Source organism: Zophobas morio, unplaced genomic scaffold, assembly GCF_036711695.1.
Source record: "Zophobas morio isolate AGI-343-1 ecotype UQ-CSIRO unplaced genomic scaffold, CSIRO_AGI_Zmor_V1 ptg000017l, whole genome shotgun sequence".
Taxonomy (NCBI): Eukaryota; Metazoa; Arthropoda; class Insecta; order Coleoptera; family Tenebrionidae; genus Zophobas; species Zophobas morio.
Genome location: NW_026972122.1, coordinates 10613523 through 10627943, shown reverse-complemented (window position 1 = coordinate 10627943; position 14421 = coordinate 10613523). Strand labels below are relative to the sequence as shown.

The window sequence follows — 14421 nt, the reverse complement described above, 5'->3', positions numbered from 1 at the left end:
TAATACATCCTGTTAATTAACCTGAAATCGTGTACATCCCGGGATTACAGAAATACTACCTGTTTTATTTATTAATAATTGCAAAATGTTGTTATACAATTTTGATATTTTTTTCAAAAATTAAGGAAATCTTAAGACGGATTCATAAACAACAAGTGCATGAACATTTTATTTTATATAGTTTAAAAAAGATTTAGATTTGTAAATTTTGGAGATGTCGTCATCCCATTGTTGGTGGGGATGTTTATCCAAATTTTGGTTAGCGTTTTACCATCTACACGATATTATTTTTAACATTTATATAAAAGTTGAGAACAATCGATCCAGTAGTTTCGCAGATTATTTCTCCAATAACAATCGACACATAGACAGACGACAGACAGACGGAAATGCAATGTGTATTTTTGGTACTCAATTGGTATTATTTTATGAATACAGATATTTTACTGTTGATTTTAATTGTTTATTTTTTCATATAATCATAATTTAAAAGTCTTGTATTTTCATTGGATAAATTTGAAACAACTAAAAATCCAATTAAGATGAACGGAGAAAATTAACAAAATAATCAAAGCAATAGTTTATGGTGCTACAGGATGGTTAATACCTCAAAGTAGTACATGATCGTTTTTTTGGAACCGTGTAAATTGAGTTTTTGGGCTCAACGTTTCGCACACTTCTTTTCGCCTCTGGTATGGTTGACATACTGAGTTACCGTGCTCTTTTGCTTTATTCTTAATCCTGCTCCTGAAGATGCCACTTACGAAAGTGTGCGAAACGTTGAGCCCAAAAGCTCAATTTACACGGTTCCAACCCGGAAAACGATCATGTATTGATTCCGCCTGTGGAAGTCTCCGAAATTATTACCTCAAAGTAGTGTCTAAAACAGCTTAAATTAGCATAAAATATACAAAATGTTCAACAATTATTCGTGTATTTCTTTGATATGCTTTAACTGTTCGAGGACAACAACTCTAATTTTTAATGATTTCCCGACAGGTTCTGAAAAATTAAAATTTAACCATGGAACAACAGCCACCTTTTCCAAGTTCAAAAATCCTGAAAGATATATGGGATACGCTTTTCAAAGATCATTCGCAACTATTCTTTGTAGTCCTCAGCGAACATAAAAGGTTAACTAGACGAATCAGCTGCATAAAAAAAATACAGCGAATGGAAAATTTCATGAACGAATTCGAAAAATTATATCCCTAGAGAGACTTATGACATGACATCTATTTGGAGGAGATCTTTAATTGGATGCTATGAACACAGCAGTCGATTTTGACGTTACAGTTAGTACAACCGATTTTCCAAAATACTATTAAGTAGTTTTAATATCAATCACCCAAAAGTTTATACGATAAATAGTTTATTAAAGACACATGCGTGCATTTTTCAAACATTGTATATTACCTTCACCAGTTCTAACGGTGATAAATTATCCGTTGGTAAAACTTTAGTTCGAAACTTAGGTTGAGGTCTTCATATTCCTGTTTAAATTTTTGATAGGCACATTTGAAATGACTAGCACTTAGTCGACAACTACGCACATCAACAATTTGACTTCATGAATACGGGGCAACATAAATTCAATCATACTTATCTGATGTAGTAGGTAATAGTCCAACAATCGCCGTTTCTGGAATGCCTCTAATGTTCCCAAACTGTGGTAAATAATTTACGTATTTGTACCAGAATTTTCAGGGAGCAAAACAAATTGAAGTCACCTGCAGGATTCCCACGCATCGGCTCCTAGCAGTGACGTCACGCGGCGCCAGACGTCGATATTCTCCAACCGCAGCTATTGGTCACACTTGTTGTCTCTCACGATAAATCAAGATGGCGTCCCTATTTTGGATTTACGATAAGAATAATGCTCTTCTTTTATGTGTATTTTCGGCAACAAAAGAGATTAGACGTTAACACACGAGTATTGGCCAAAGCAACCCATTTTTAAAGATAGATAACGTTGTGAACAAAGCTCTCGACTTAGGTAAATATTTTATTTCTCTTTATTTACAATAATTTACAAAATCTCTGCTTAGTTGAGTATTATTAATCTATGACTAGTTTGGACTAGGTATAGTTATATAAAAAATAGGAATAACAGTAACAAGAAACGAAAAGTAACAAAAATTCATATAAAAGGAAGTTTAGTCGGACAAATTGAATGAAGAACTACTGCCGTCTTTATTCGTTCTTGGATCTTCAGGTATCCACACCTTCGCATGCATAATCCCGTTGGAGTTGGGCTCTTTCGTCCTGGACCAGGATAAGGAATGTGCTGTGTACAGTCCACCAGCTCCTGGAAAAGAGCACTAGAACTTGTAATTCGTTTTACACCCCAAAATTAAAGCATTTGTGCGCATCGTACAGGATACAGCTGCTTTGCGTAACGAATTACGATTGTCAGGGTGCTATCATACCTTGATGGTATTATTGAAGGGGCGGAACACCCTCTGACCTACGCTCGATCAATCTAACCACGGGTTTCGCAGTGTCATTGTATATCGATAAGATCCATTCACACTTAATTACACACTTGTTTTTTTTATTTCCTCAAGTACCGCAATCATTTGCTCATTATTTTAGTTTTTTTTAGAACTGACCTCTAACGATGACCTTTTTCGGCTCGTCCTTCTGAGTGTTCCGGTTGTGACCGTTGTAGCAGTCCGTGTTGGAGTTCCTGTCAGTCCTGACTAGTTCACTTAAAAAGTTTATGTATCCTATCGCTAGTTTTAAAGTGTCTACTTTGGAAAGGCGCTTTTCGTAGGGGAGGGTGGGAATGTGAGCCCTGAGACCCTCGAAGGCGTCGTTGATCGACTGCATTCGTTTTCTTTCACGTAGATTTGCTGCCTGTCGCTGCTGTATTTGCTGCTGAGGGCACTTATTTCTTCGCCTGTGTCGATGGAGACGGCCTCTGTAAATTGAAGCGACAGTCAGAAATGAAAAAGCGACATACTGTACAATTCTGTTAATGTTTTAATTTTTTAAGAGATTTTTGTGTGTACCTAATTGTAAAAACAGAAACGCGGCCCCAACACAAATAAAAAAACAAAGGAGAATTATTTTTAAACTATGTAAACAAGCGGAAACTGTAAACCCAAATTTGCGCATTCTGCGAGCTATCATACAGGACCTGTAGAAGTCAAAAAAGAAAAAAGAAAAAGTCTGAAAGTATGACCACATCGGAACATTATGCACAGCAAAATTTACGCAGAGTCTATAAATTGCCAGCTGAATTCATTTTATCGATTAGTGTTGATAAGGAATTAATTTTTTATCGGATTAAAATTGATCACTGTTAACTTATAAAATATGCAAAAGTTAAAGTAAACAGACAACAAAACTTATAAAAAGTGAGCTTCATTAAGATTTATTTTTATTCAAGTTCTAACAAAAATTCAAAAAGAGGGGTGGGAAATATTCATTAATTGCGTAAGTTACGATAAATAAAAAAAATGTCGCTTCATAGTTTATGGATTTTGTTGAAGCGTTATTAGAATTATTAAAAGTGTGTCCCAATGGACTTTAGGTTTATTCTGTTTTGTATTTGAAATTTTATCTTTATACATACTCGTGCAATAGTTACTCCGTTCAGAGGTTGAAGAGTATGTTTTTTTGTAGTGAGTGTTCAAAAATACACTCTAAAACAGAAAGTAATAATCTGAAAAATTCCAAAATCAGTTAAAATACTTATTCATTATTATTTATTATCTTAAAACCGATTTTCTGCAGGTTTTGTGTCAAGATTATTATGTTAATCATAAAACTTCCACATTTAGAAAAAGTAATATAAAGTGTGCTATCTTTTGGATAGAGATAGAGATAATTATAAATTTTATTGTTACAGGTTTATTTGCCTTATTACACCGATAATGCAAAATTACAAAAAACTGTTGACGTGTTTCGCCAACTATCTAGGGCATTGACATTATCTAGGGAATATTAACCTAAAGCGGAATTATAACTACGCTAGTTTATACTCTATCTACATTACTCCTCCCACTTTCCCCTTCCCTGCCTCTACAAGAACGTAAAGAGACGACTTCCGGATGGGCCCACGATCTGAACTCATTACACAGTCTTTATTTTTGAATATTTCTAGACTTTCGTGAATTATAAATTAACTGCAGCAAATCGATATTCATTAATTATTATAGCAAGGAAAGAATCTCTACATGCTATCCAAAAGTTTGTATAATGTACAGTAATGATACGATTGGGGAAAATTATTTGCCTTGTTGACTGTTCATACTGTTAAAAAATGGTCAAGTTGATTCTGCTGTCTATTTCCACTGATCTCAGTGTCAGGCAGTGCGTTTTTGAAATGAATTATTTTGTTTGACATTAGTTAGGTGTTTAACTGTTTTTCTTTTACCAAATTTCGCATTGAACTCTTAATTCTTTAGAAATTATTTCTGCAAATATCATAGATTAAAATGAAGGTAAAAAGTGATTTTTATTTCCCGAACCTAAACTAAAGAAATAATAATATAATTAATAGCGTTCATTCGGCAAACGATTACTTTAATGTTTTCTAGACGTTATATGACTCTTATAGTATGAAAAAATAGATCTCGTTTTTGTCTGTCTGTCGTCTGTGGACTATTGGCGGTTGTATTAGACGGATATTTTTGAAGCTATTGGGGTGATAGAAATTTTATATATATTTTAGGAATATCGTGTAGATGGTAAAATGCTAACCCAAATTTGCATCTCAAAATTTTGCATAGTAAATTCTATTTAAATTTTATGAAATAATATTTTATAGTTGTTCCTTATGAATTCGCCTTGATTTTTTACCTTAGAGGCCTATATTTTTTAATTTTTCAATTTAACTTTGAAACTGCAAAACCGAATACTCTGAAATGTGGCAAACATTGAAGATTATCGTAGGCATGGTAAAACGCTAATCAAAATTTACATCTCTCAAAACTTTGCTGGATAAATCCTATCTGTTTAAGAAAGTGTATTTGTTTGATTGTACTTCAGGGTTGGAGGAAATTCTGTTTAAATAACCTTACCACTTTTCAAATGTGATATCAATACAATGCTGTAAATATAAACTGTACAACTTTTGCTCTACCATATATACCAGTAAGAACTGTAATATTATATGTTTAGGTTATAAACTCTCATTTAGGAACCCAGGAGTGTAATTTCCTGTGTACTGATCTACGCTAAACCTCCATTTTATATTCCAAAGTTCCCACATTTACATCCCATTTATATCGGAGAACCTCGACCGGAGTTAAGGCGAGGGATTAAGGCACTCCAAGTTCTAGGGTAATGAGATATGAACTTGGACCGGAGTTTATGATGACTACGTCATATAAATTGGCGATCACCAACGTGCTAGTGCACGTTTAGATTATTCTACAGATTATAGCAGCTTCACGAGCATTTCGTACTCTAGAACTCGACAATTCTGCGTATAGTTCACACTTCATAGGCTTCAGATTATGCAAGGGGGAGGTCTCATGTGCTAATACATAGCGCGTAAAGTATGAATTTGGTTGATAGGAATACATTGCAATACATTTTAAGTTTGTTAAATTTGGGCAGTCACTGAAAAACACTTAAGTCAAAATTCACGTCAGTCTTAAGAATAACGCTCTTGTTTTTGTTACTTTCACGTTTTCTCAACCTTTTATGGTCCCTAGAGTACAAAAAAAATAGGTCCCCGTTTCCGTCTACCTGTCGTCTGTCTATCTATACGTCTGTGGTCTGTGTCGATTTTTATTAGACAAATAATCTCCGAAACTACTGAGCCAAAATTTTAATTAAATACTTATTAATTGGGTTATAAATAGCAATCCGTTAATTAAAATTTATTGATATCTTCTAGAGAGTTGATGATGTTATCTCAAAAAACTGGTATAAAAATGAAAAATGATTATTTAAAAATTGGTCCAAAGTTTTTTGGACAAAACTTCCCTCACTTCTGAAATTCCGCTTTTTTGAAAAATTATAAAATCTAATTTTGCATATGGACAAATGAAATATATTTAAAGCAGATAATCAATACGAAAAAATGTATTCTCAATTTTTCAGTACATGCCTAGCCTCGAATGTTTATATTTATAGCACATTCAGATCACAAGTATCAGAGGTGGCATTTATATTAAAAGAAAATGAAATTTGATGGATTTTGTCTCCTCAATGCAGATGAGAGGACTAATTAATTAAGCGCAGTGGTTTTTTCCCGAAGAATCTGAATGTCTAGCATAAACACTTAAATTTGAAGAACATTTATTATTATTTATTAATTAACTTTTGATTAACAATTTACCATGCTGTAAATAATCTTAAAATGTTCAGTTTTGCAACTTCAAAGATAAACTGTGAAAATTTGCTATACCATTTTGATTTTTTTTTTGTACAAAACTTTGGATGTCTTCCACACGGATTCATAAACCATAAGTGTAGGATAACGTCTTGACATTGTTGGTAAGGATAATTACACAAATTTTGGTTAATTTATATGGTTATACATATCAAATTTGAGAACAATCGATCTGGCAGTTTCGAAGATTATCTATTTAATAAAAATTGACACAGACGACCGACAGACAGATGGATGGACGGACAGACGGAAACGGAAGACGCATTTTTTCGTATTCTAGGGGTAATGAAACATCGAGAAAACATGAAAGTGGATAGCTTCCAGATGGATTTATTTACAACACATTTTACAATTTATTTAGCTTACGCTCGAGAAGTAAAAATTTAGTATAACCTATGATTTTGCTTGTACTTCCGTAGTAGTCCGTCCTTTTACGTATCTTATATTATCGATTATTAATAAGTATTATTAGTATTATCGCAGAAATGTCGTGTTTAATTTTTCTGAAATTAAGAGGAAACAACGATATGTTTAAAATTACGCATTGCATATATTAAACTCAGTATATTTATTTATTTTATAATTAATAACATCATTTTAACGGTGTATTTCAAACTTTTTTAATTCCGGAGCGTGAGTGAAGAAACTACATATTGTAATAGTTTCCATCAGGTGACTTTCATGTGTTCTCGACGTTTCATGACACCTAGAGTACGAACAAATTGGTCCCCATTTCATTTTGTCTGTCGTCTGATATTTATGTCGTTTTTTCAAAAATTGTCGAATTTTATATATGCATTTTAGGAGTATCGTGTAGATCGTAAAACACTAACCAAGTAGTCATCTCCACCAACAATTTGATATTGTCTTCTCATCATTTTGGGTAGTTAAGGTTATCTGAATGTTATGAAATAATATACTGCTGTACACGTGGTTTATGAATCTGCCTTGATTTGTGTCACAGTTATATTAGACGTAAACAATTTAACTCCCATTATAATTCAGTAGGCCGTCACAGCTTACTGATAACCTACCTGAAAAGGTCTTTTCTGTAAAAAGTACAGGACAGTACTGTCCCGGCCGTCCCTAATACGTGGCATAGTTTGCATTTGCTAAGTTTTATGAAGGGTCGGCTATAAAGTACTTTAAACGTCAAAGCCACAAACTCACTAAATGTTTGCGTCTAGTATAAATGCTTCGTAATTCAATAGGACTGATGTTTCACTGTGATTTGTATTATCTATATATTTTTACTTAGGTATAGGGGTTATCATAAAATAAATAAAATTTTGCTAAATCAAAATTTATATTATTTTTGAAAAAATAGGATTTGTTCGATTGTATTTAACGGGCGAGGGAAGTTCTATCTATTAACCTTAGACCAATGTTTTATTTGTGCTGCAATATGCTTTTAATTTTTAGAAACTCATATACACAATATCAGTAAGTTGCGTTGTTCTGAAATAGTATTAACAAATCTTTACTAAAAAGATACACTATACTTATATAGGTAACTGTTTACTTTTTAATATTAAATATCTCTGGAGCAGATTGTCTAATTAAATTCTTTAAAATTTGAAAATAGAACCACGTTATGTTTAGTGTTATACCATACAGAACAAAATTAATACTCCCTTCTACAAAGGTGATGACGTTATTTTTAAAAATTATTATGTCAACTTTATTCGAAATTTGTGATTCAATACTCTACTTATATTTTTGATACTCGTAATACTCATGTCTAAAAAAAATAATACTCCTATGTGGAAAAGTAACTTCCCTTTTCAGTTATTTTTGAAAAAGTGAATATTTCAGTGTATCAATTTAGATTTGTTTACGTTTAACTTTAGTAAGTATAAATAGACTGTAAATAAGATATTTATTACTCTTTTTCAGCATAAGCTAAGGAAGTATTGTATTTTTTAATAGGCGACAGGTCAGTTTCATGTTTGCGCGACGGTTTATGACCTCTAGACCGACTGTTGCCAAATTTTATAAGTATATTAGGTATATCATGTAGATGATAAAACTCTAATCAAAATTTATCTGTTCATCCCCACCAACAATGTGATGACGTCACCTCATAGTACATAAATGTTTAATTTAAATTTTATAAAATGACGTACTCCTACACGTGTAGCTAATGAATCTCTCCTGATTTTCCTAAAAATCCAGAATTTTAGAAATAAATCAGAATTATGTGTAACAATGTTTTACGTTTAGGGTTATCGTAAACATTAATGAAATCGTTAATGAAAATTCATCCGTTTATCTTCTTTGTTATGACGGCATCTCAAAATATTGTCGAATGAATCCTATTTAAAATGTGCAAAATATATTATTGTTAGATTCTTCCAAACTGATTGATATACGTGTCATTGCTAAGATATTGATGACGTCATTATAAAATTTCTTGCCACAAATTTGTTCCGACATATTATTATATGTTTTTTTGATCAGTCTGACAACTTTGTCACACAGTACTTCCCGTTTTTTTAGAAGTAAATATCAGGTGAAAAGATTTTTAATGTTACAAAAAATATATGTGTTTAATCTGAATATAACAAAAAAGGAAAATCGGCCTTGCGGCGGGTGTCGTTGTCAACATCATATTTTCAACGATGTATTTTGTATATTTTTAACACTATAAAAACGGATACATAAAATATCTAAAAAAAAGTACAAAACAATCACGAAAAAGAGAAATGAAATTTGTTGAAAAAATCCAGAGACACTAAACCATGTTTCACATCATATAATAAACAATTTGTTTTTTTTTAATATCGATTTATTTAAAATAGTATGCAAAGCTTTTAAATTGGCTTTTGATAAAATTTAAAGTAATACTCGTAAATAACATTAAAAGATGTACTTAATAATCAAAGTAACAAAAAACTAAAAACTGCTTGTGTTTTTAAAGTATGAATTTTTGGCATTAGTAAGTTTTACGAAGAACTAAGATGTTTTAACAAATTCGTAACATCTTGTACACTTTATGCCACATGCGAGTAAATTTACCAAGTATGATAAATCCGTGATTATTTTTTTACAAAAAAATTGTTAAAGAAAATATAACGTTGTTGCTATATAAATTTGTTTTACTTTTCTTCATCTGTTTGTTTTTGTGTTTGAAGGTTAAGATTAAACGTAACTTTAATCAATACATTATGTGCAATTGTAAATTCTACCGAGGAAATCGGAGATATTTATAGTTTATTAGATAATATTTTTCTAAAGTTTGCAAAAAATCTACTCACTCTTTTGAGCCCGAACTGTTTTCTTGATCGCTATTGTAGGAATACGAGGAACCAACGGAATCACTGCTATTCTCATCATAAAGAAATAAATCACTACTATTGGAGGATCCTGTTGTGCTACTTGTGCTACTAACGGCACTATTTATGTAAGGACTAGAGTCGAAAAAAAACTGCCTGTTGACTAGATCTATATCAATATTTTCCATATTAAACATTTTGTCGCCAGTTTTTCTTAAAAAAATTGCACTCCGACTAGATTTGGTTAATTTGTTTTGCTATAATTCTCTTTCACTTTGTACAATCACAACGTTAATAGTCTTGCTTGTTGAAAAATTCATCACTTCACGTCACTGTTGTGGTTAATTAATTAATCGGTTGTAAAGCGTCGTTTTGTGTCTGTAACAAGACACGCGTGCCGCCACGTGTCGTTTGTATGAGAGACACGTGTCTCAGACGACTGAATACCCGGATTTTTGGCAGTGTCGAAGGACACACGGAATATCAGAAGCTCGAAATGAGCTTTGCGGATACGCCGGCGCTAGGGGTGGTGCAGGAAAGCTCCGCCCACTAACAGGATAACAAAAGCTCGTCTATTGACCAAATAGAGCTTTTTTATTCGCTTGGAAATAAGCAACAAATATCAAAATACATACGTATGAAAAGCATCTGCATAGAGGTAGAATATGTAGGGCAGCTTTCTGCTCAGTTTGCAGAAAAAAGGGCTACATTTACACAATTATAAGATTTGAACGTAATTTAATAGTATTGAAGTTGTGGAATTGAAATTACTGCAATTATTGTAAGCCAAATGAGGGTGTTTTCTGATATTTTTTTGTTTTAGTGGAAGAAATCAATTACGTACAGGCTTTTGTGTTTTATTAAATATTTAGTGCCCTTTTCTGCAATGATGATGATATGACAATTATGTAACAGAATTAATATTATTTTAGCATAGATTGCTATTCTTTAAAAAAAAAGAACATTGAATGAAGGAAATAAACGCCAGGTGGATAAAGCAACATAATAAAACGTTGTTGTCTTTGCTCCTCTTTGAAACGCTTTAAGGCACTAAAATCACTGACACTGTACAAAACAAATTTTTATTCGATCGTGTCAAAAAACGATGGTTTTCAGTTTGAACTGACACTACTAGTTTGAAAATATTTTTTGGATTAATACCAAAAATTCTTTCCTATAAAGAAGAGCTAATAAAAAATGTTTCACATGCATAATTTAGTAGTATATTATTTTTATTTTTGTTTCCATCCGGATTTCCAATTACAACTTCTGCTGCTGAAGCTCGTGAGGTAGGTGCAGAATTAAAAATTTTATTGCTATGTCTGTCTTGTTACTTATACAGTCATCTACATACTTACCATTTGCCACAATCGATGATCGCCAGCCTTTATGACGACCGAAGTTCTTCGGAAACTATGTCCTGTAAATTCTTTTACAGATACAGATATAATTTTATGAAGGCCCACAACCCGATTAATTTATCTGCCGTTTCATTAAGACAAAAAAATCTATTTTTTACATCCATTAAACAGAGAAGAGCATATTTGTTGTAATATTCTCTATAATTTCCTGTAACCACAAATAATCATGGTTTCTTAGTTTTATCGTAAGGTATTTCTATTAATGACCTAGATCTTAAATTTCCTATATAATCTATTGTCACGTGAGTCAGTTCTTCTGGGCAACTCCACATATAAAACACAACTCCAAATATAAAAACTATCTTTAGTAAAAATAAATTAATATTAACAATTTAAATAAATAAATAATGTCCTATTAGCTTACGATCTCCTCTGGTCATCTGTCGAGGAATGTTTCCAAGTGTTCTTGAGATATCACTCTTGACTTTTTTGCGCAATATCCATTATGCCTAGTTCTTAAAAATGCATGTAACTTCATGTCTTTTGATATATCAAACCTGTGCTTCACGATCTTTATCATGGATGTTCGATACCCTTTTTCGTAAATTTACACTTTAATTCCTTGGTTACTATATATACATATTTCCATATTTTCGAATTCTCTATGATAAAGGTATTATCGGACGATAAAACACGCTTTCAACTTAATTTTTTGATCAAATTGCGCGCGGAACTTAACAACAGACTTAAGAATGAAAAGGGTGACATTACAATTAAATATCTGAATGGTGCACCTGCCATTGTTAATACCCAATCAAAAAACTAAATTCTCACAACTATCACGATTTTAAAACCTTATATAAAGTAGTCCAAATGCTATAAGGTTATATGGCCATCATAAAATTATCCCATGGCGTCGAAGTTAAGTTGTTTACAATAGAAAAGGTTTTAGGGTCGTAAATAACGTGTCTATTGCAGCGCAACCGGCAAAAAAATATCTAAATCTAAGCAAGAAATGTTTAGAAGCCGATTTATTGCCACACAGAGGGGGTATTTATTTGCGGTCAACTACTTTTATGATGGTCATATAACCTCATAGATCTTGAAATACTTTACAAACATTTATTCTCTACTATCCAAATTGACGAGCTTTGCGTTCTAATGGATTCCTCCAAGCCGGCCTGTATGTGCATCACCGACACCTGGTTTAACTCCTCTTTTCCTAATGTATTATGTCACATTCCTGGTTATAATTTGTACAGAGCAGATCGTTCTGACAGAATAGGTAATGGAGTTTGTATTTACCTAAATAATAATATATTTTCTTCCTTTCAAATAACTTCTGCTGCTTGTTCCGCTGGAACTTCAGAAGCTCTTGTTCTGCACTGTGATTCTAAATTGTTATCTATTCTCTTAATTTGCGTTTATCTTATTCCTCTCCCGTTTCTGATCTTGAATCAGCACAGTAGCATTGTCATATTTGGTTATTTTAACTATTCATCTCTCAAGTGGCTTTTGCATGGTACTTCTAATACCCATTCTTGTAACCACTTCTTGGACTTCTTAAATAAAAACAAGCTAGTGCAACTCGTTGATGTACCGACCCGATTTAGACCTGGTCTTCTTGACTTGGTCCTAACTAGTGATCCCGATATTGTCACTGCTCCCGTAAATTTACCCCCTATTGGTAAGTCTGACCACACAGTTCTTGAAATCAAACTACAAGTGCTTCCTACCCATTGCCCTGCAAAATCTTCTATACGTAGACAAATTATTAATTACCTCGCTGTAGGTAAAGAGCTAAATTGCACCGACTGAAAACTAGCTTATTCAGATAATGATGTTACTGGGTACTGGGATTATTTTTTAGGCATCGTTAGGTCAGTGGTTTTGAGAAACTCCTCCTATAAAAACTAACCATTTTCCCTCTCAAGATATGGATTGATGGCTATGTTCAAACGCTGATCATAAATAAACGACACCTATGGCACAAATTCAAACGAACTAGAAACCATGTCGACTACATTGAGCATCGAGCCGTTTCTAATCATTTGTCGCTATTGATTAAAAACAAAAAAAATCGTATATCGAACAGCTTGTTAATGGTGCTAATCATAAAAAATTCTTCAAATATGTTAGATCTTCATTAAAAAGTAAGGTATCTACGCCAGTTTTAAGAGACAGCAGCAACTCCAAAATAATCGACAATCCACATTACTTTCGACCAATCGTTGATCGAGAAAAGTCAAAATTCTTTTGATAGGTACTTCTTGTTCTCCTGGTCCTGACGGTCTTTCCGCTGTTTTACTAAAAAAGTGTTCCAAATCTCTTTCCTTGCCTCTGCCCCTTTGGTTCTTTTGCTACGGGTGTGTTGCCCAAGGTCTGGAAGACTTCTGCAGTGACTCCTATTTTTAAAAAAGATGATAAACATAATGCTAGCAACTATAGACCAATTAGTTTGACTCCCATTGTTGTCAAAATTATGGAACGTATAATTGCCACCCTGTTAAGAGCCTTCTGTTGCGATCATAATATTATTCCCAAAAAACAACATGGATTTACTCCTGGGAGATCTGTAACCACTAATTTATTGCTCTGCGTCGACGACTGGACTAAAATGTTAGACAATAAACTGCCTGCTGACGTGTTCTACCTTGATTTTGCCAAGGCTTTTGACCATGTACCCCATTGTAGACTTCTGTATAAACTTGAGCACCTCGGAGTGCGAGGACCACTGTTGGACTGGCTATCCTCTTATTTAAGAGGTCGTATTTTTCGAGTACGAGTCAGTAGTCATCTGTCTGACGAAGCCGAGCTGTATAGCGGTGTCACTCAAGGTTCGGTTATCGGTCCTTTACTTTTCCTACTAGATGTATTTGATCTGTCTCTTTGCATAAAATCGAGGATTTTTTTTCGCAGATGATATGAGATTGTACTGTAATCTCTGCACCTCGTCTCAGCAACTACAAAATGATCTTGACTCCCTAGCTCAATGGTGTGCCAATTGGTTATTGGAAAAAATAATCCTACATTTAGTTATTTTATCAACAACTTAAAACTAATAGTAGTTGATGCGCATGTTGATCATTACTAACACCTTGTCCTGGTCTCCACACATTGCAAAAATTTGTAGCGAAGCCAAGTCTGTTCTGGAGTTCGCGGGTCCTGTGTGGGGTGTGGATTGGGAACACGAACCGAGCTCTTCTGGAATCTGTACAACGCCTGGCAACTCGTCTGTCTTATGGCCAGAATCGGATGCCTTAGAATGTCAGGTTAAACTGATTTAATTTAACTACCTTTGATCGCAGACATGCGTGCGGTGACTTAATCATTATTTATCGTATTGTTCATAAATTATTTGCTTTATTTGTATAAACACTTGAACGAATCATATAATCGTGTTTTCGATTCGTGGAATAACGTACCTTGACCC

The 14421-nt window shown here is 33.3% G+C and overlaps 1 protein-coding gene across 2 annotated transcripts; it reads right to left on the bottom strand.

Moving 5' to 3' along the window:
- Positions 1-2023: 2023 nt before the first annotated feature.
- Positions 2024-10048, bottom strand: LOC135130511 (pancreas transcription factor 1 subunit alpha-like). Of its 2 annotated transcripts, none has more exons than XM_064057909.1 (3): positions 9610-10048; positions 2613-2923; positions 2024-2308 (listed from the first exon to the last, which is right to left on the bottom strand). In XM_064057909.1, exons 1-3 carry the CDS (start codon positions 9822-9824, stop codon positions 2157-2159), a joined length of 678 nt encoding a protein of 225 aa, XP_063913979.1. In that variant the 5' UTR covers positions 9825-10048; the 3' UTR covers positions 2024-2156. The 2 variants fall into 2 exon arrangements, with proteins under 2 accessions (XP_063913979.1, XP_063913980.1); XM_064057910.1 differs by having other exon boundaries at positions 2142-2321.
- Between the last annotated feature and the right edge of the window lie 4373 nt (positions 10049-14421).

Excerpts from the sequence above, each read along its gene's own strand:
- LOC135130511 (XM_064057909.1), bottom strand. The coding sequence starts at position 9,824 with ATGTTTAATATGGAAAATATTGATATAGATCTAGTCAACAGGCAGTTT. Across the intron at positions 2,924-9,609 it reads AACAGTTCGGGCTCAAAAGA|AGGCCGTCTCCATCGACACA; the intron begins GTGAGTAGATTT and ends TTCAATTTACAG. Across the intron at positions 2,309-2,612 it reads GAAAAAGGTCATCGTTAGAG|GAGCTGGTGGACTGTACACA; the intron begins GTCAGTTCTAAA and ends GCTCTTTTCCAG.